Source organism: Callorhinus ursinus, unplaced genomic scaffold, assembly GCF_003265705.2.
Source record: "Callorhinus ursinus isolate GAN/ISIS: 27379988/994484 unplaced genomic scaffold, GSC_fseal_2.0 scaffold45, whole genome shotgun sequence".
Lineage (NCBI taxonomy): Eukaryota > Metazoa > Chordata > Mammalia > Carnivora > Otariidae > Callorhinus > Callorhinus ursinus.
Window position 1 is genome coordinate 4,904,366 of NW_027397107.1, and position 22,462 is coordinate 4,926,827.

Here is a 22,462-nt window from a genome sequence, read left to right on the forward strand (position 1 = left end):
CACACACACCACACACATGGTTGTCTACTGTGGTAATGCTTTACACACACACATACCCCACACATGGTTGTCTACTGTGGTAATGCTTTACACACACACATACACACACTGTCCACTGTGGTAATGCTTTACACACACACACCACATAGTTGTCCACTGTGGTAATGCTTTACACACACACACACACACACACACACCACATGGTTGTCCACTGTGGGGGTAATGTTTTACACACACACACACACACACACACCACATGGTTGTCCACTGTGGTAATGCTTTACACACACACACACACCCCACACACATGGTTGTCTACTGTGGTAATGCTTTACACACACACATACCCCACACACATGGTTGTCTACTGTGGTAATGCTTTACACACACACACATACACACGGCTGTCCACTGTGGTAATGCTTTACACACACACACACACCACACATCACCACCCTCACTTCCTGCTTGCACAGTCCTGGGAGATTCAAGATGGATACTATTGACAAGATGAATACTATTGACACTTATTCATTCAAGAATCAGTCTTGGAGCATCGACTTTAGCCCAAGCGAAACCCTCCTTCCTCCTCTAAGGAATGCAGTCCAGCAGAGGATGCATTTTTATTTTCTTTATTTATTTTTAGTAATCTCTACGCCCAACATAGAGCTGAAACTCACGACCACGAGATCAAGAGTCGCATGCTCCACCGGCTGAGCGGGCCAGGAGCCCCTAGAGGATGCATTTTTAGAATGCTGCGCTGAACAACCCACATATCTCCAATGCAGTGTGGTAAGTGCTAAAAGGTGCCTTCAAAGTGAAGGGCTGGAAAGAAAGAACTGGAGAGCAACTGGGAGAACCCAAGAGGTAAGAAGGTGCAGCCACAGGGGAAGGGGGCAGGAAACTGTACTTGACTGAGCACCTACCTTGCATATTTCATCTGGTTTGGATCTGACAAGGAATCCTGCGTAGTAGCTCTCACTCCTTATTTAACAGATGAAAGATCCAAAATTCAACTGGAGGTGGGTGAAGCTGTGATTCTTCCCACAGAAGGGGCAGCCTGAGGAGGGCAGGGAGGGGCAAGGGAAGAACAGGATGACAAGAGGGGCTTTCCAGAAAGTCCTAAGTCCAGTTGTGAGTCTGGGCCAGGAGGAGCCTTTGGGTTCCCACCAAGTCACCAGAGCAGTTTGGTTTTACATATTTTCTGCTGTAAAAAAAAAAAAAAAGGAAGAAAGAAAGTTGAAAATTACTGATCCAACTCCACAACTATTACCTTAACTCAGGGAGCTCCTGAGCAAGTGGAACTTTCACTGGAAGCAAAATCAAGCATGGAGAGGGTAGCCCCAAACACAGGTCATATCACCTTCACCATCAACACCACACCCAGTACTTCAAGGGAGAAGACATGCGTGCACATCCTCAAGCTGTGAGCCACGCTCCTCAGAGAATGGGACTAAAGGACCCCCAAAAGTCTACTTAGATGACATACTTTCCCACTTGTGGCCTCCTGGTCCCTCGGAGGACAGTTGTCCTAGGAAACCGAGACAGGTCCACTTTTTGGTGAAAGCAGGCTCCATCTGGGTCAGAGTTATCAATATTACCTCGGAGAATAGGACTTCAATGTTCACTGCCACACAGAGTGACTTACCTCTTCCCGGCAGCCTTCTGGAATGAGAACAGCAAGTGTTGCCATCAGTTTTGCAGATGTGGAAAATGAGGCCCCCAGAAGTGATGTGCCCTCCTCAGACTGCTAGTCAGTGGCACCAGTGTGTCCAGAACCGGGTCGGCCAGGCCTCTCTGGCTCCCAGCACTCCATCTACTGCACCATACATGTCAGGGCAGGAGCGGTAGGGAGACACACAGGAGCTAATAACTCTGAGGGGCAGCACCCTTTGAAACAGCTGGGAGAGGCAAGTAAAAGTCAGTAGGTCAGTTTCAGCAAGTTTGGTTTCTAGATTATTGGGAGGTATTTAGAAAAACATTGCACAAGAGGTGTTTATAAGCAGTGCCTGAGGAGACGAGGATTTCCAGATGAAGGAGTTAAGCTTGTCCTCTAGGAATTCAGGGGACTACAGCCACATGTAATGAGTGGAGACTAATGTTCCCTAGGCCCACTGGATCATCCATTTAACTCCAAGTTAACCAGTACTACTAACTTATGTGCACAAGGAGACAAGGGGACATGGTCAGCAGGGAAACCTGGAAGAAGGAGTTAACAAGGGAATCTTGGGCACTGAGCAGATGGCCCTGGGGGGCGCAGAAGATAAGCGGGATTTGAAGCACAGTGTCTGTCCCCTGAGGGGGTTCATGGCTGGTGTCTGCCTGTCCCTCACATGACCCCTTCCTTTCGTTCTCTGCGGCTCAAGCACTAGCTGATCACAAAGCCACTCATTTCAGTCACTCAAGACCAGGAACAAGGGGTGCTCTGAAGCTGGCTTGCGATGGGAGAGCCCCTCCTATAAATTGACAATTGGGGTTCTAGATTCTGTTGGTCTCTTGGAAATTTCGTTAACAGGAGCCTCCCACCCAGGATTCGGTCCTCTCTGGGTGTACTGAGGAAATCCAGGCTCTGCACCAGAAAGGCTGGGGACCAGAACTCTGTGGCAAATTTGCCCAAAGGTACCACCACTGAGACCTGGCATGTGCCCTTCAAACACCCACAGTGTAAACAGCGGAGACGCTGTGCCTGCTAGGGCCTGGGAGGTGTGAGGGGCTCGGGCAGTGTTTCCTTGGAACCAGACTCCCCGCCCCACAACCGTCCTACAGCTGCCCCGGGCCTGGGAAGGGATGGAATGTTCTCCGAGTTGGGACACTGGGAAGAGCCAGCAGGAGCGGGGAGCCGCGGGCCGGTAGGCCCCAGAGCCACAGTCGCTGCCCATGCCAGAGAGGCAGGAGCTCAGGTGCACCAATGACTGGGTGGAAACCAAAGGGAAGTCACCACCCGCCCTCACTCTCCACCAGGCTAGGAAATCCTGTCTCAAAATCTGGCCGTTGTCCATGCCCTTCTCCTCCTTCCTCTGTGGCCTGGGGCTACTTTATCAAGTCAAGAGGGTGGAATAAAGGAAGGCCCTGACTATTCTGTCCAGAAATTTGGGATAGCCTAACAGGGCCCAGCAGCAGGGAGGTTTGAAAACCTCCGGGGCGGACTGTGGAGGACTGTGAGGGCAAGCCCACCACTGGGCCCCCGCAGAGCTCCCTGTGATGAGACAGGACTCCGACGCTGGGTATAAAGGGCTGGGAAGAGCTGGTCACATGGTCACGTGCAAGGAAGGGCCAATGACAGTTGTGGGTCTTCTTGATGCCGGCTCAGGAGAAGACTCGTAGGCCATTTGTCATTTGTATTTCAGCATTTTGTTGTTTTCTCCATTGTTCCCATAGGTATTTCTCAGGGCTCTGGCAGTGCCACAGGCCCTGGGCAAGGTCCTTACTGAACCTCTCCTCCCAGCCTCCACTTCCTCAGTCCTAAAGTGGGGGTACGGACCTACCTCCCTTACCTCCCTGCCTCGTTGTCAGGATTAAGTGGGGCGGCGTGTCGAGCTTAGCACACAGCCTGTGCGTGGTTACCACTCCATATGTTGTCACTATAAGCTATTGTGGCTTATCATAAACTATAAACACAACCCTGAGGGAAGTAAAATTCCATGAAAAAAAAGAAGTCTCATTATGACCTGCCTCAAATTGTAAAATCTCTAATAAAACTGAGGGTGCGTGGTTAGTGGTACAAGTGTCTAGAACCGGGTCTGTCCAGCTCCACCACTCCCTCCACGATGCCCAGCTTGAGAACAGGGGCAGGGGGCAGGGGGACAGAGTACTGCCTGGGAGGGGACCCGAGGAGGACTTCTGGGATGTGGCTAAGTTGTTTTTTGATCTGGGTGCTGGTTACACGGGTGTGTTCAGTTTGTAAAAGTGCAGTGAGCTTACACTTCCACACGCTTATCCGTGTGTTGTATTTCAAAAAAAAAATTAAAACAAGGGGCGCTGTCTCAGGATATAGTCATATGAATGCACTGGGACCAAAGGGTGAGAGTAAGATAGTCCCCTAGCTCCAGTGCTTGCCCAGAGAGGAGAGGAACAGATTGTGTACTAGATGCGGCTGCAGTAAATAAGATGCCTAGTTTTCCACTGCCTTTTGCTATCTGTGATATTTCAAAAATATAAGTTGTTTCATTTGGATACTGGTTAGTTGGTTTGTTTTCTTAAATATTTTATTTTTTAAGATTTTATTTATTTGTCAGAGAGAGAGAGAGAGCACAAGCAGGGGGAGTGGCAGGCAGAGGGAGAAGCAGGCTTCCCGCGGAGCAGGGATCCCGATGCGGGACCCGATCCCAGGACCCTGGGATCATGACCTGAGCCACAGGCAGACGCCCAACACACTGAGCCACTCAGACACCCCAAATGTTTTATTTTTGGGTGAAAGTCATCCCTACACCCAACATGGGGCTTGAACTTACAACCTCGAGATCAAGAGTCGCGTGCTCTAGCAACTGAGCCAGCCAGGCGGTCTGGTTAGTTGGTTCTTATAAATGTCTTCAGCTGTGACTTCATCCACCAATACCAATAAATCGTAACTTAGGTGAGAGGCACTGAGGTTAAAACTAACTTACATTTAACATCTTACCAGAGGGAAGTGTGGGACTGAGTCCGTTTTCCAGCTCAGAGTTTTGGGCTCTCCCTGCCTCTTGCAGTTCTGTCTTTCCCCATGAAGAGAACTCAACTGGCAAAAACTGAGTGAGTTCCTGTCACTCGCCAGGCCCTGAGCTGGGTGCTGGAGACAAGAGTTTGGGTGTGAACATAACAAATAGAAGGCGGAGGGGCAGAATCCTGTCCCAAGCTCTGAAGCTGGACAGTGCACAGGTGTAGGAGCAGGGTCAGAGAAGTGCAGGGAAGGCTTCTCGGAGGAGGGGGTACCCAGGCTGAGTTTTCAGAGATGTGCAGGTATGCCCTAGGTGGACCAGGCATTCCAGGAAAGGGGAACAGTGTGAAGACAAGGCGAGGCCCGGTGGAGCACATTCAAGGGGAGCAGCCAAGGGGCAAGGAGGACGGTCAGGGTATCGGGGTGCAGTGAAGAGGTTCCACAGAGGCCCCGTTGGGAAGGCTTCATGCACATTCTAAGGAACTGGCCTTTCTGTAGGGATGGGGAGTTCCAAGGGGGTTTAAACTGAGTAGTGACGACTGCGTTCTGTGTTGGAGAACACTCAACGCTGTCTACGACTTGGAGGATGAAGTGGAGGGAGCTTGGGGGCTACTGCGGTTGCAAGGGTCTGAACGATGCCTGGGGTTGGGGGGGTTGGTGAGGTGAGAGCTGGGAGATGTTAATAGGGAGGCAGGATTTGTAGGGCCAGATTCCTGAATGGCTCTAAGGGAGGCAAGGGAGGAAGGAGTCTTGGATGACTCCCAGATTTGGGGTTGGGTGAGGTCAGGCAAGGCCATGCTGCTCACAGAGGAGCCACAAGGGAGGCCTGCAGGGAGGGGGCTTCTGGACATACTGAGTCTGAGGCTCTACGAACGACCAACTGCAGCACATAAGCTGTGGGACGAAGCCAGTAGAGGAGACTGGAAACCAGGGGAGGAAATGGCTGAGGGGGCAAGGCCCTACCCCTGGAGGGAAGTGGAGGCTCACACAGGTGGAGATGGGGTACCGCTGCCCTGAATGCACATCTCCAGGCTGAGCCTGGAGGAAGGAAGCGAGGGGCGCTACAGAGAAGTTGTTGCTGTGCGGCTGGCACGCTGAGGGAGGTTCCTGACATCTGATAGGGTCGAGGTTCTCGCGGAAGGGGAGCCAAGTCTGGGAGTTGGCTGGGTCTCAGGAAAAGGGCTGAAGGGTACAAGGCAGCCACCGTGGGGCTCAGGAGAGGGAAGTGGGCAAGTCCCGGAGAAGACCCGCCAAGAGGGGCACGGGGGCCTCGCTGACAGTAAAGCAACTGCTCTTTGTTTTCTTTTTACCATTTATTATACATTTTTAAAAAGAGTTATTTACTTTAGAGAGAGAGTGCTCGAGGAAGGGGGTGGCAGAGGGGGAGGGAGAGGGGAAGCAGACTCCCCACTGAGCGCGAAGCAGATCATGCCCTGAGCCAAAACCAAAAGTCGGATACTTAACCGACTGAGCCACCCAGATGCCCCTCATTATAAGTTTTTAACTGTCCCAAGGCTGTTCCCATGAAGTTAGAACAAACTGGGGACAAAACCGCAGTCCCTAAATGCATATACATTTAGGGGAAATGTCCTTTGTTACAGAAACACAGGTGTAACTGAATTGAGAGCAAAGACGTGGTGGAAATAGATCTGCCAAGGGGACTGGGGCTTCCTGATGTCTTTTAGGGAAGAAGTCTGTGCCCTTCCATCCCACACCTAGCCGCACAAAGGCCCGTGTATGCTGAGCCCTCCCTGCCCCCGCAGACCCGCTTTAGGGCAAGCAGGACAGGAAGTGAAGGACTCCTAACCTTTCTCGGACCATGTTCTGTCATTTCCCATCCTGGGTCCAGCCTGATCTTGTTTCCCTTTTTTCCAAGATATTTTGTGTGCCTACCAGGTAGAGAGGAGTTAAAAAATAGAAAGTTAGAAAGTTTTGTAAAGCTTAATGTCAGTTCTTTTCTTAAGTTGAGACTTGGGGGAAGAGAGAACCAGTATCTTCTACAACCCAAATCCCAGAATTTACTGTCAGCTAGGAAACCACCCTATCCATTCTCCCTTGGATGGCTAGTGTAGCTTCCTCCTGTGAAAACTTGATGAAGACAGGTAACGGGATTTCTTGTTCATCACTTTCCCTAGTTCCTAGCACAGTGATGGTACTTAAGTCCTCAATGTTTGCCCAGTAAGTGAAGGAATGGGAATTAATAATGGGGATTTTACAGCCTCCATGATTTGGTTTAACAACCATCACTGCTGAGCTTAGAAATGTCCTCCTTGTGTCTAATATAGTTGATTCTGGATAGAGATGATTCCCAACGGCCTCCTTAGGAGGCCACCTGGCTCCTTAGCCAAAGCTGCCACTCCAAGTCTTGGTTGACAGACTGAATGCACAGTTGGCGAAGGACAGTGGACAGATGTGTGCACTGGTCAAGCACACAGATCTCGGTTCACCCAAAGATGTGTTCTTTAAAGCCACTGGTTTTTACTCCCTGAAGGTCTCGAACTGCTTTCGGCCTAAGGCAGGAGGTGAGTGGGTGGGAAGTGAGGTGTGGGTTTGCTAATAGTCAAGTTCATACTGAAAGGCAGACGCAGGAAAAGAATGGGACTCTATTTTATTAGGAAATATTGAGCATCCATTCTATAAGAACCAAGGCCCATTGTGAGCATAGGCTCCATGCACTGGAGGAGGTGGTTTCAAATTTCCCAGAAACACCTTCTCTGTTCTCCTCTTCCTTATAACAAACCCCTTGACCTGCTATCATCCCGTGGTCTTTATGGTCTCAAGGCTCAAGGACCCAAGAACAAAGCCCTGGTAGCATCCCGGGATCAAGGATGACACCTATAGGACAACTCCTGATTCAAGCCCAAATCTGTCCAGAGGACAGAGGATGTGTCCTCAAAATCAACACTTCCTTAAAAATATGAACGTATACAAAAGCTCCCGGAGAGAACTCTAGCCCTGCACCTATAAAATAAAAACGAGAACAGGGGAATGACAAGTGCATAGAGAGATGATTTAGCGGCTAGTATCTGTGGGGGTGAAGACACAAGCCCATCCTGAAGGGTGCAGGGCTCTTTCACCCTCGAAGAGACAACCCACCATCCACCAGGGGTAGGCGGCTGGGGGTCCCTGATTTCCCACTCAAAAAACAAAACCCCACAAAAACAAGTGCATTCCCCTGACGGCAGACTTACCACAGGACAGTAAGCAAAGACACAAGCAAACGTGTCCATCTCCTCAGTTTCTATCCTCCCTGGCGGGCCCTGCTCAACTCTTATCGGTGGAAAGGCTCTGGGGACAGTGGTTCCAGGCCACACTCCCTCGGGCTCGGAGTCCCTGACACCTTCCACAGATAGAAAAGGGCTTTACCTTCCTGTGGATGACTCAGAGTTGGAAAAGCCCATCCACCTTGACCTGAAATCAAGGCCCAGGACACAAGGCCAGGGAGAGCGGCTTCTGACCTGACACCCTGGCACACAAGCAGCTCCGGGCGAAGGCACCTTAACCTGACCAAGGGGCAGCAGAACCACGAGCCCGCACCTATCGCTTTCCAGTATTTCTGAGGCCTCGGCGCGGGCTGTGGGCCACGCTGTCTTCCGTCCCCCACGAGAAACACTCCCGCTGTGCTACCAAAGAGGAAACTGAGGCCCGGAGGACCAGGAGAGCAGAAGGCCATGGCGTGTCATGCAATGAAACGGAAAGAGACCCAACTCTGCAACCTTCCGTCCCCCCGCGCCCCCCCCGCCCCCATTCCGGGGGACGTGAGTCTGCTCACCGAGACGGCGGCGGATGTTGGAACCAGGGATGAGCGCGGGTGAGGTTCGGGCCCAAGTTCCCAAAGACCCCCCCCCCCCCCGGGAAGAACGGCTCCCCGGAAGGGGCGTCACCGTGTGCCCGTGGGCCGCCGCCGGGCGGCCGGCTCAGTCTGCTTTGTCTTTGGCGTGCGTTCTCTGGTGGGTGATGAAGTTGGAGCTGTTGCTGAAGCCCTTGCCGCACTCGGGGCACTTGTAGGGCCTCTCCCCCGTGTGGATGCGCTGGTGGACGATGAGCACGGAGTTCCAGCTGAAGCCCTTGCCGCACTCAGGGCAGCGGTAGGGCTTGTCCCCCAGGTGCGCGCGCTGGTGCATGACGAGGATGGAGCCGCGGCTGAAGCTCTTGCCGCACAGGAGGCACTGGTAGGGCTTCTCGCCCGTGTGCGTGCGCCGGTGCGCGGCGAGCTGCGAGCGCTGGCCGAAGGCCTTGCCGCACTCAGCGCACTTGTGCGGCTTCTCACCCGTGTGCACTCGCTGGTGCTTGAGGAGGTTGGAGCTCCAGCTGAAGCTCTCGCCGCACGTCAGGCACTCATAGGGCTTCTCGCCCGTGTGCGCGCCCTGGTGCGCGATGAGGCTGGAGCTCTGGCTGAAGCTCCGGCCGCACTCGCCGCACTTGTAGGGCTTCTCCAGCAGGTGCGTGCGGCGGTGCGTGGCCAGGTTGGAGCTGCGGCTGAAGCTCTTGCCGCACTCGGCGCACTGGTAGGGCTTCTCGCCCGTGTGCGTGCGCCGGTGAGTGATGAGTGCCGAGCTCTGGCTGAACCTCTGCCCGCACTCGGCGCACCGGTAGGGCTTCTCGCCCGTGTGGATCCGCTGGTGGCGGATCAGGTTGGAGTTGTAGCTGAAGCTCTCCCCGCACTCCTTGCACTCGTACGGCTTCTCGCCCGTGTGGATGCCCTGGTGCGTGTTAAGGCTGGACCGGTTGCCAAAGCTCTTCCCACACTCGGGGCACGAGTAGGGCTTCTCGCCCGTGTGGGTTCGCTGGTGGGCAATGAGATTGGGGCTCCTGCTGAAGCTCTTGCCGCACTCGGCACACTGGAAGGGCTTTTCTCCTGTGTGGATCCTCTGGTGGGTGATGAGGTTTGCGCTCCGGCTAAAGCTTTTCCCACAGTCTCGGCATTTGTAAGGTTTCTCCCCCGTGTGGGTCGTTTGGTGTCTGCTGAAGTTGGAACCATCGCTAAAGCTTTTCCCGCATTCATTGCATTTGTAGTACTTCTCTCCCGTGTGGGTCCGCTCATGGGTGATCAGGTGGGATTTCCGGCTGAAGGTTTTCCCACACTGGGGACACTCGTAGGGCTTCTCACCCAGGTAGGTGCCCTGAAGGCCGATTAGCTGCCCCACTTCCCTGCCCTGGGAGGACACCTCCCTGTGGTCCCCACGTGAGGCATTCCCCTGGGGCCCCCTGGAGCCACAGTCTCTCTCAGAGTCACTTTCCCAGTCGGACTGCGGAATGCCTTCCCCTTCAGGCATTTCTGAGAACATCTCATGTGACTCGACATCCTCAAATAGATCCTGATTAGAGTTCTCCCCATTGTCGCTCTGGATCTCGAAATCTGAAACAGTGAAGAAAGACATACGATTTATACTCCGTTTCCTATAATGATGAGAGAAGGAAAGGAAACCCAAGTGAAATATTTAAAAAGTTAAACTTCTTATGAAAATAAAGAGGCCAAAGGATCCTCAAAACTTTTAAAAACCAGGTTGATTTCCTTCTCCGTGATTATCTAGCTGTCAGACCTCATACCCACGTGGTGATTACCGAGAATTTCTAAGTCTTAAAGGTTTGGGTTCTAGGTCTGTACCTGTTTCTCCACTGGGAAATGAAGTCAGGTGGGAATCTGGAAATCCTAATCAACAGAAAGCAACAGGGTACACAGTGACCCCCAATACTCACCATGGTGCCTGGTGTGTAACAGGTGCTCAATTAAATTTGGAGAATGAGTGAATGGGTTTTTCATTGGTACCACAGAAATTTCCCTAAAGCTTCGTCTCCCTTCAAAAAGAGTTTATGTAATAATCTCAGGCATTACACTATATCCTGTGTTTATAATCTTATTAGATTATAATAAGTACAGCAAGATGACGGGACTCCTGCAACAAGAACTCTAGGTGTCTGTACAGATGACTGGAAACAAGCGAGTGGTTAGAAGAGCCCTAAAATGTATCTGCAGTAGGAGCTTACAGATGGACCTCCCATTGGTAATACAAAATATCTACCATCCAGAAACTTGTCAAACTCTGCTGCCCAACACTTATCAAACATTCGGGTGAAAGAAATCAGGAGGGGGCACCTGGGTGGCTCAGTCAGTTAAGCATCTGCGTTCAGCTAGGATCATGATCCCAGGGTCCTGGGACTGAGTCCCTCACTGGGCTCCCTGCTCAGCAGGGAGTCTGCTTCTCCCTCTGTCTCACCCTCTGTCCCTCCCCCCGCTTCTGCCTTCTTGCGCGCTCTCTCTCTCTCAAATAAATAAATCGAATCTTTAATAAAAAAAAAGAAAGAAAGAAATCAGGAGGGCAGATTGCTGACAACATATGCATCCCCTTCCTTCACTGAGAGACTCTGAAGTCTATCCCAGGATTGAGCAGGAGAGCCGTGAGCCTGGATCTCACTGTTTTGATCCCCATAGAACTGAGCTGTGTGTTGATTTAATAGCTCTGGCCAACAGTCAAACAGTCTGAGAAGTGTCATCGAAATTAATGGCCGTCAGGAACGTTAACACTGCCAGGAAGTTGTTGGCGACACTGTTTATGCCACACAATGTCCTCTTGATTAACGAGAAGGAAATTTTCCTTTAACCGAAATCCCAAGAGCACCACTGTTCTGAGTAACTGATGTGTGTCTGCCTCATGGCTCTGGTTGTGGCTCCCCTCTCTGCCTTGCCTGCTTGGAAGCTTGGAGCCAAACGCTCAGAGGGAGAATACTGGATGTTTGTATAGCCCGCAACCTGTGTTCATTTTTCCCTCCCATTATTTCCTTTTTTGCTGTAATTTCCTTGTGCTCCCTTCCTTCCTTCCTCTCTGTCTCCTTCCTTCTTTGGTTAATCTTCCCTGTATTGCACCAATTTTAGTATATGTGCTGCCAAAGCGACCACCCTTGTGCTCTGTTTCTGTAAGTTGTCTTCAATTCTTTTTTGGAATTCTGTAGGGTGTACAGAAATAAATCAACGATTTACCGATCAGGATGACAGCCTGATTATTCCTAACACCTAACACCAGACCTCCAGAGAAAGCAGATCCATCCAGAACAGGGAAGACAATTAGTTAAATAATTACACAGGGTCCTAGTGACATTCCCATTACTGAAGCTAAGAAATAGTTTATTTAAAGTTAGATGGTCAATTCAGTGATTATTAGTTTCTGTAGGTGAAGGTGAATTTCCATAGGTGCACAGGATAAAATCTGACATGCCCTCAGGCAGAACCTGGTTCTAGTTATGCTGTCAGTCCATAGAGGATTGTATTTAAATGTACAAGTAGGCTTGTGATTCTACTTCATGCTCACTAGCACATACGCCGCTGGTACTCTGTGGCTCCTGGCGTCCAGGGGACAGATATGGGCCTCAGGGGCACAGCGTATGTACCCACATGGCCAGGAGGACCAGGAGCTCTGCACTTCTGCAACTTCCTGCAACAGGGTTTTGCAAGTTTCTAGCACAGAGGTCTGCTCTCACTGCTCTTCTACAGGGTCCTCCAAGCAGAGGCCCTGATTTATTTCCTGCAAGCGAATGCTACCAAAAACATTTTTTTAAAAATGACTTTAGTAGGGGCACCTGGGTGGCTCTGTCGGTTGAGTGTCTGACTCTTGGTTTTGGCTCAGGTCTGATCTCAGAGTTGTGAGATGGAGCTCCATGTCATCATCAGGCTCTGCGCTCAGTGGGGAGTCTGCTTAAGTTTCTCTCTTTCTCTCCCTCTGCCCACCCCCCCCTGCTTGCTCCTCTCTCTAATAAATAAATTGTTTTTTAAAAATGACTTTAGGGTGCCTGGGTGGCTCAGTTGGTTAAACGACTGCCTTCACCTCAGGTCATGATCCTGGAGTCCCGGGATCGAGTCCCACGTCGGGCTCCCTGCTCAGCAGGGAGTCTGCTTCTCCCTCTGACCCTCTTCCCTCTCGTGCTCTCTATCTCTCATTCTCTCTCAAATAAATAAATAAAATCTTTAAAAAAAATGACTTTAGTAATTGTTCTCTTCTGAACAGGGACATTAGCTGATAAGGTTTTCCACTGCCTTAAAATCAGAAGAACTGGTTGGTATGTTCTGGAATGAGCTCAAAAGCAACAGGGAAAACCCAACAAAAACTCAAACTCCATTTGCAGTGAGATTAGGAGGAAGATTAATTTGCAGACACCAAAATACATATAAGGGCTTCCAAAAACAGCAGAGACAGGGCAGAGGCCAATGAGGCAGGAAGTGAACAAGCATGGAAAGTGGTGTGTGCACGTGTGTGTGTGTGTGTGTGTGTGTGTGTGTGTGTGGCTGGGGAAGGAACTGGGGGGCAGCTAATCTCAAAAGGCTCAGGCAGAGGGGGCGCCTGGGTGGCTCAGTCAGTTGAGCATCCGACTCTTGATCCTAGCTCATCTTGATCTCAGGGTCATACGTTCAAGCCCTGCCCTGGGCTCCACACTGGGCATGGAGCTTACTTAATTAAAAAAAAAAAAAGGATATAGAAAAAGCTCAGGCAGAAAATCACTTCCTAAAGGTAAGGACTCCCCCTCAAGAGCAACAGTGCATTTGGGGTGAGCAGGGCTGGCTTCTTTTGGTTCAGAGAAGTGCAGGAGGTGAAGCTACAACCAGAATCACCCAGATGACCTCTACATGCAGGAAGCTTTCTGTTTCTGTAGAGCAGAAAAGAGAGAGCCTTTGACCCTCACACATTAATCATGGCAATTATGACTGAGAAAGTGACATCTTTCATGCATTAAAAAAAAATAAATAAATGAGGGTCTCCCGTGTGGCTCAGCCAGTTAAGCCCCTGACTTTTGGTTGCAGCTCGGGTCATGATCTCAGGGTTGTGAGATCAAGCCCCGCCTCAGGCTCCCAACTCAGCGTGGAGTCTGCTTGAGGATTCTCTCTCTCCTTCTCCCTCTGCCCCCCTCCTCCCTGTGTGCACTCTCTTTCTCTAAAAAAAAAAAAAAAGGAGAAAAAAAATTAGACAAAGCAACCGCCTGCAGGAAGGAAGAGCACAGGGTAGAAGTTGGGAGAGACAGTGAGACAGCAGGAAGAGATGAAGTGGGAGCTGGCAGGACGTGGGAAGGCAGAGGAAATCCAGAGGCCCGGGCGCAGGAGAGGAGTGCAAAGGAGAACAGGCACTCTGGCGAGCAGAAAGGGAAAAGCGGGGCCGAAGTGAGAAGAGCTGTGAAAGGAAGAGGAATGAGGAGGACAAAGGGACTAACGAGCAGGCCGGAAAGAGAAGTGAGACGAAATGAGAGTCCACACACACGTAACTGGAGCTCTCAAACACGGGAACCAGACCCAAGGAACAGAACAAACGCTGAAGGGAGAAAGCTCCAACGACCCTGGGAAGGTGCGCTGTGTTAGGAAGACTAACCCACAGTGGCTAGCGATGAGACGGGACAGCAAGCAAAAGGCTCGAATCACTCAAGTGGGGGGGAGAACCAGCTGGGCTCAGACTTCTCTACGGTGACATTCATGCCTGTAGACACGAGGCAGACAAGGAAAGAAAGGGGATGCCCAGGAGTTTGTGTTCAACAAAACCGTCCTTCAAGGATCCCGTTGGCGGGCAAACAGCTTTGAATACGCACGAATTCGCAGAATATGGTTCCTATGAGCCCCTCTTGGGGAAACTACTAGGAGGAGGGCTTCGGTCAACCAAGAGATCAAGGGAACTCTGAGCAAATGGGCTGGGCATGAGCACTGGATACACCAGACTTCAGAACCAAGTCTCCAACGACTGTGGCCATTACAATGAGAAGAGAATGTAGAGGCTACCCAGCAACGTAGAAATGACACTCCAGCCAAAACTGGGGTTGAGAGAAAGCAGGATAGAGGACATGTTCATTGGTTGCCTCATATGGATTGCCCCCCTATCCTGGGAGTTCAAAGCGTATCATTTAAAATTGGCAAATCATGCACCCGAAGTGCATGCAAGTGTCTTTACCAGCGCAAAAATCAACCTTCGGGAACTCCAGGCCGGCTCAGGTGGTGGAGCATGCAACTCTTGACCTCGGGGTCATGAGTTTGAGCCCCATGTTGGGTGTAGAGACAACTAAAAAAACAAAACCAACCAAACAAAAGAAACTTAAAATGTTAAGACAGGATTACTGACGGAGACCAGGGGTGGGGAGGAGAGGGACTATCTTTGTCAGATGTTCAAACATGCTGGGAAACAACACAAACACTCTAGAAACAGACTCAGTAGACATGTGAATTCGGAACTGAACACAGGTGGCACATGGATAGACATATGAGCAGAACAGAAACAATCTAACGACACTAGGACTTGAACGTCTGACAAGGGCAGCCTCTCAAATCCAGAGAGAAAAGGCTCAACATTCAATTGACATTCAATAAATGATGCCGGACCGACTGGCAAGGCCAAATGGAAAAAATCTGAGGTTGGATCCTATACTGGGAAAAATCCCAAAGTGATCAAAGATTTAAATGTAAACAAAAACAGTATCCAACTATTAGACAAAAATATAAGAATTCTCTTATAATTGGAAAGCCTTTCAGTGTGATAATTTGTGTGACTATTTTCTACCACCTCACTGCAGAGAAGAATCCAGATCCAATGACCCCCCTGCCCTGACAGTGGCTTAAGGACCAGCGGTACCTTCCTTTACTAGACAAAGAGGCAAGACTGCGTTGAGCTCCACGCTCAACATACAGTCTGCTTGAGATCCTCTCTCCCTCTGTCCCTCCTGCTCTTTCTCTCTCTCTCTCAAATAAGTAAATCTTTAAAAAAAAATGCATCCCTGATATAGATTTAAAATATATATGATTCTTAGGTCGGAGAGGCCGGGCTACGCCGTGCCCTGCGCGTGAGCAGCTGCAGCGGCGGCATCCAGCGGCGGTGTCTGCAGTTCCAGCCCGTTGCTTTACTTTTTAGCTGCACGAACGTAGTCATTATGCCAAAGAGAAAGTCTCCGGAGAATACAGAGGGCAAGGATGGATCCAAAGTAACCAAGCAGGAGCCCACCAGACGGTCTGCCAGATTGTCCGCGAAACCTGCTCCACCCAAACCTGAACCTAAACCAAGAAAAACATCTGCTAAGAAAGAACCGGGAACAAAGATTAACAAAGGTGCTAAAGGGAAGAAGGAGGAAAAGCAAGAAGCTGGAAAGGAAGGCACAGAAAACTGAATCTGTAGATAACAAGGGAGAATGAACTGTCGTGAAAAAATTGGGGTTGATTTCATGTACATCTCGGGGCAACTTTTAAAAGCTATTTTTACCGAGTATTTTGTAAATGCTAATTTTTTAGGATTCTACTAGTTGGCATACAAAAATATATAAGGATGGACATTTTATCTTCTCATAGTCGTGCTTTTTGGAAATTTCCATCATCCTCAAGTGAAATAAATACCAGTTTGTTATTGGAAAAAATATATATATATATATGATTCTTGGGTGCCTGGATGGCTCGGTTGGGTGTCTGACTCTTGGTTTTGGCTCAGGTCATGATCTCAGGGTCTTGGGATCAAGCCCCACTTGGGCTCCACACTCAGTGCGGAGTCTGCTTGAGATTCTGTCTCTCCCTCTGACCCTCCCCTCTCTTGATGTGCTCTCTCTCTCTCTCAAAATAAATGAATAAATCTTAAAATATACATATATGATTCTCCCCTTGTGCACTGCTGGTAAGAATGCAAAATGGTGCAGCCACTGTGGAAAACAGTATGGTGGCTCCTCAAAAAATTAAACATAGAATTACCATGTGATCTAATAATTTCACATCTGGGTCTACATCCAAAAGAACTAAAAGCAGGGACTCAAACAGGTTATTTGCACCTCCATGTCCCTGCATTACTTGTAATAACCAAATGTTGAAAACCCAAAGGTCTACCAACAAATTAATGAATGGAATATTATTCAGCCTTAAAAAGGGATGAAATTCTGACCTATGCTTCAACATGGAGGAACCTTGAGGACATTATGCTCCGTGAAAGAATAAGCCAGCCACAAAAGGATAAATATTGTACAATTCCTCTACTTGAGGTACCGAGAACAGTCAAATTTATCATAGTGATAGGGGTTAGAATGGTGGGTGCCAGGGGCTACAGGAGAGGGAGGGAGGAATGGGGAGTTGTTCACTGGGCACAGAGTTTCAGTTTGAGAAGAGGAAACAGTGCTGAAGATGGATGGTGGTGACAGTTGTGTATATTTAATGTCCATGAACTGTACACATAAAAATGATTAAAATGAAAAAAATGGTTAAAATGGTAAATTTTATGTTATGCAAATTTTATCACACTCAAAAGAGAATATATGGCTCATAATTGTAGGTACTCTATCAAATTTAAAATAGGTGACACTACCTACTAACTCTGAAATTAGTTTTAGAAGATTAAATAAATGCTCAGAAAGGCAGAGAATTCTCAGAAACACTCTATTAAATTATTGATGGTCCAGTAGGCAAAAGAATTAATGAGTACTTCCCTGATCAATCGTTAAGGTGGAACATATGGTTTCATAAAGTTATAATTTACTTTTCTTCATTTCTAAATTGCCCATTCATATCTTATTTTTCATTCCACTGCACTGACTTTTCTTAGGGATTACAGAAGCTCTTACAGATCAAGGGTTTTTTTGTTGTTTTGTTGTTTAAGATTTACTTGTTTAGGGGCGCCTGGGTGGCTCAGTCGTTAAGCAACTGTCTTCGGCTCAGGTCATGATCCCAGGGTCCTGGGAATGAGCCCCACATCGGGCTCCCTGCTCCGCGGGAAGCCTGCCTCTCCCTCTCCCACTCCCACTCCCCCTGCTTGTGCTCCCTCTCTCGCTGTGTCTCTCTCTGTCAAATAAATAAATAAAATCTTAAAAAAGAAAAAAAAAGATTTACTTATTTTAGAAAGAAAGAGAGACTGTGCGAGTGGGGGGGGGGAGGGGAAGCAGACTCCCAGCTGAGCAGGGAGCCTGCCACCGGGGACTCCATCCCAGGATCTAGAGATCATGACCTGAGCCGAGGCCAAGAGCCAGGTGCTTCACCGGCTGAGCCACCCAGGCGCCCCCGCCCCCCCGAAGGGTTTTTGACTCTTATCTGCTGTACCGCAGACTTTGTTGCAAATATTCCCTTCCGGTTGGTGTACTGTCTTTTAACTTTGTTCATGGTACCTTTTTTTATACAAAGGACTTTTCTGTTTTCCTGAGTCCAAGCCAGCTTTGAAGATTGCTGTCTTGCTTAAGAAGTCCTTCACCACAAGATTATAAAAATATTCTCCTACATGTTATTCCAGGTCTTTTAGAGTCGAGATCTATAATGCATCTGAAATTTATTTTTGTGTCACTTGTGAGGCAGAGATCTATTTCTGTGTAAGTTAAGAAGTAAGGATCGAATGTTAGTTTTTTCAAAATGGTGAGACCACTGTCCAAACACCATTCACTGAACCGGTTGTTGGACTGCCTTACGCCCTCGTCCTTCCCTCCCTGGTTAGTAAGCAGAAGCCACAGTCAAGGCTGAGGCTAAAGCAGCGGTTGGATTTTCCCCTCCCGGACACAGTCTCTAGACACATCCCCACTGCTGTTCACAGGGCCGTGCATGTCCCCCTGCCCGGCCAGACACCTCCTCTTCCTCCCACACTGGAAAGCCTATCACAATGAGTGTGAGGAAAACTGATATCGATAGGGAGACAAACCTGAATTTACTGTAATTGTTTTAGAAAAACGAACTAAACAGTCACACACTTTGGTGCTTCAGTATGGGTTAGGCTCCAAATTCTGGTGACGCCCACTGGATTGTGCCACCCACTGTGTCTCAATGCCAAGGTCAGAGCCAGTGGTCTAAAGCGCAGGCGTGATTCTCACACAGCCTCCTCCAGAGCCGGGCTCTCCCCATCGGAGGGCTGCCCCGGCAAGCCTGGCAGGAGCCTGCTGGAGCACCGTTCCCCCTGCACTCTGGCTGCCTGAGAGATTAACCACTGATAACAACGGCAGTGAGCTCCGTTGTCAGTTTAAATGACATCTGACAGTTAGAACGTTTACATCTCTCTCAGAGCTCTGTATGGTCCACGCTGCAAATATTTCAGTGACTTAAAGGTGACTTTTGTTTTGAAACTGAGAATCATAGCTTTAAAAAGACAAACACTGGCTGTAGCCTGTGAGCAGCGAGATCCACGGACAGAGTCTCAGCCTGGCCAATGCTGCCCAGAGACTGCTGAGCCCCCGTCCGTCCGCCGCCACCCACTCCGGACACAGAACATCCAGTCATGGATAAAACTGAGCTGGTGCAGAAGGCCAAACTGGCCGCGCAGGCTGAGCGATATGATGACATGGCAGCCTGCATGAAGTCTGTAACTGAGCAAGGAGCTGAATTATCCCATGAGGAGAGGAATCTTCTCTCAGTTGCTTATAAAAATGTTGTAGGAGCCCGTAGGTCATCTTGGAGGGTCGTCTCAAGGATTGAGCAAAAGACAGAAGGTGCTGAGAAAAAACAGCAGATGGTTCGAGAATACAGAGAGAAAACTGAGACCGAGCTAAGAGATATCTGCAATGATGTACTGGCTCTTTTGGAAAAGTTTTTGATCCCCAATGCTTCACAAGCAGAGAGCAAAGTCTTCTATTTGAAAATGAAAGGAGACTACTACCGTTACTTGGCCGAGGTTGCTGCTGGTGATGACAAGAAAGGGATTGTGGATCAGTCACAACAAGCATACCAAGAAGCTTTTGAAATCAGCCAAAAGGAAATGCAACCAACACATCCTATTAGATTGGGTCTGGCCCTTAACTTCTCTGGGTTCTATTACGAAATTCTGAACTCCCCGGAGAAAGCTTGCTCTCTTGCAAAGACAGCTTTTGATGATGCCATTGCTGAACTTGATACATTAAGTGAAGAGTCCTACAAAGACAGCACGCCAATAATGCAATTACTGAGAGACAACTTGACATTGTGGACATCGGACACCCAAGGAGACGAAGCCGAAGCAGGAGAAGGAGGGGAAAATTAACCGGCCTTCCAACTTTTGTCTGCCTCATTCTAAAATTTACACAGTAGACCATTTGCCATCCATGCTGTCCCACAAATAGTTTTTTGTTTACAATTTATGACAGGTTTATGTTACTTCTATTCGAATTTCTATATTTCCCATGTGGTTTTTATGTTGAATATTAGGGGAGTAGAGCCAGTTAACATTTAGGGAGTTATCTGTTTTCATCTTGAGGTGGCCAATATGGGGATGTGGAATTTTTATACTAGTTATAAACGTTTGGCATAGTACTTTTGGTACATTGTGGCTTCACAAGGGCCAGTGTTAAAACTGCTTCCATGTCTAAGCAAAGAAAACTGCCTACATATTGGTTTGTCCTGGTGGGGAAGAAAAGGGATAATTGGTTCCAGATAAAAAAAAATAAATTAAAAAAATTAAAAAATAAATAAAAAGACAAACACCTTTCCAACCCTCCAACATTCTCCATTCCCTGTCTTGTTATGAAAAATGAATGCATTTGCTCATTGTTGGCATGAAGGGAGCATTTTGCTGGGGCAGCAAACTCAGACTAGGTAACCTGTTGCCTGTGCTCACCCAGAGCCGGGTGATGCTACAGATGCCTAGAGAGGTCAGCTTGACTCTGGGGCTCAGATGGTGGACGAGAGCAGGTTTGAAGTGGACAATCTCCACTCCTCCCTAGACGAGGGCAGTGCTTCTTACTCTTCAAAGTGCAGACGAATCACCTGGAGGTTTTGTTAAATGCAGATTCTGCTTCACATGGGTTGGGGTGAGACTGAGTGTGCCTTTCTAACAAGCTCCAGGTGACACAAGTACCGTTGGTCCACGGACCACACTTTGAGTAACAAGGCTCTAAGCAGTGGTTTTGACACTTTGCTGCAGTTTAGGGCCACCTGGGAGCTTTCAAAACTTCCTTGCCTGGGCCATTCCCCATGCCAATGAAATCAGAAAATCAAAATCCCTGGGAGTGGGACCCCAAGTGATTCTGATGTGTGGCCAAGTTTGAGAACCAGAGGTCTGGCACAGTGGCTCGCTAACTGGTGATTGAATCAGGATCACTTGGAGGGCTCGTTAAACCACAGGGTACTGGGCCCCACCCCCAAAGTTTCTGGTTCAGTAGGTCTGGGGTGGGGCCCAGGAAGTTTATTTCTAACACATTTGCAGATGATGCTGATACGGCGGGTGCAGGGACCACACACTGTGCTGATGGTCAGAGGATTTACATATCAGGATTCATCCATTTTGAGCCCCAAAATTTCCCTTTTGCTCCCCTCTGACATCAGCAGTTTCTCTTTTGGGTGGTGCAGCTTCTGTGAGATAAAATCTGTGTGTCAGGAGAGGAGACTTTCCCCTTTACCCTGATATTGCACCAACACTGGTGGGGTGGGGGCTGGGGAAGGCCACCGTGGCATGAGTCCACTGGTCTGCAGGCTCTAGCGCTATCTTCCTGCTCACCTCTTACAGAAAGGTGCGTGAACCCTGGGTAGAGCAATCAGACAACCGTCTGGGCTCAAGCTGCCTCCAACTCTACAGTGACCATAGTTTCTGAACCAAAACCTGGGCCATACAATTTGAGAAATGATTTCTGGCCCCAGGCCACTTACAGATAGTCTGAGAGGTAAGGCTTGGTCACCCACTATTGAACTCTGAGACATTCTGATGATTTGCAAGGACAAGTATTTCATATTCAATATTACCCTGGACAATCTGGGTTGTCATAAACCAAATCACAAGAAAAAAAGAAGAAAAGAAAGTGTTCTGGGTTTTATGTTGGGACTTTCTAGCAAGTCATAGAGATAACCGCGCTTTTCACAAATGATCTTTCAGCGGGTCTGTGAAACACAGGCTGAAAACACAGCCGCCAGGCAAACCAGAGGCCAATCTCACTTCAACGGAAAATCCTCATCACTGGGGAGATGAGCTCCAGAGGACCAGTGACACCCTCCTGAGGCTTGCAATTCTGGCCATTCACCGGTTCATTTTCTCCATCCTATATTCATTGATGTTCACGTCCATGGCCAGCTCCCCGGCACAAAAGACTTTAAGGCAAATGTCCTCCCTGGGGGTGTGGATTCACTGTACCTGAGGTTTCCAAAGTCAAAGCCTGTCCCGTGCAAATAAATGCTACAGTCTCCTGCACGATTCCTGCACTTTGGATGGATAATGTCAGGTCAAAAAGGCCACCTTCTAGTTTATACACAGGCCAGACAGGGAGGATGTCCTTGAGCCTTTGGAATTTGAGAAATGGGAATAGCACAGACCTCCATCCTCAGAAACATGTTTTCCTTGTGTAAAAATATCTTTGGGGCGCCTGGCTGGTTCAGTCGGAAGAGCATGTGACTGACTCTCGATCTCAGGGTTGTGAGTTCAAGCTCCGTGTTGTGGGTAGAGATTACTAAGGAAATAAACTTAAAAATATCTTTATTAATAGCATAAACATGATAGTATTCACTGGGTTTGCTGAACAAAGGATTCATATGGCGCTTCCAAGAACGAAAATGCCAGAGACTAAGAGTAAGTGCTCTTTTGCTGGACTGAGCTTCCCTGGGCTGCCTACTGGCCTAAGCACCCCTCCAGGTCTGCAGCCACACCTCTCCCCTCCTTCCATACTTGGGCATGTCCCGGCTATGTTCTGCCAAATGTGGCCTTGACCCCATTTCATTTTAAGACAAAAGCTTAGCATGGCCTTCTCAAGGAAAAGCAGAGAAGCCTGGAATGAAGAAGCTATCTGTCCACCTCCTTCATGGACCGGGCCAGCAAGGGAGCCTCTTCACACCTGCCGATGGGCAGGAAGGATTCATGTATTCATGCCAGCGATACTTACTGAGTTCCCACTGTGTGGGGGGCACTGCGTGCAGTACTGTGAGAGAGGAAAAGAAAGAAAGAAAGGAGAGAAAAAAAAGAGAAAGAAGAA

The 22,462-nt window shown here is 49.0% G+C and overlaps 1 protein-coding gene and 2 pseudogenes across 7 annotated transcripts in view; 2 read left to right on the forward strand and 1 right to left on the reverse strand.

Moving 5' to 3' along the window:
* Positions 1 to 623: 623 nt before the first annotated feature.
* ZSCAN2 (zinc finger and SCAN domain containing 2) overlaps positions 624 to 22,462 on the reverse strand; it is a 28,972-nt gene continuing 7,133 nt past the window's right edge. For 6 of the 7 annotated variants that reach the window (XM_073882218.1, XM_025893236.2, XM_025893233.2 and 3 more), the window contains one exon: positions 624 to 9,992. In XM_073882218.1, coding sequence (XP_073738319.1) covers positions 8,551 to 9,992 — 1,442 coding nt within the window. In that variant the 3' untranslated portion in view covers positions 624 to 8,550. The remainder of the gene's footprint in view (positions 9,993 to 22,462) is intronic. The other variant, XR_012375154.1, reaches the window with a different exon arrangement.
* LOC112840039 (high mobility group nucleosome-binding domain-containing protein 3 pseudogene) lies at positions 15,408 to 16,014 on the forward strand (annotated as a pseudogene).
* Positions 18,694 to 19,597, forward strand: LOC112840037 (14-3-3 protein zeta/delta pseudogene; annotated as a pseudogene).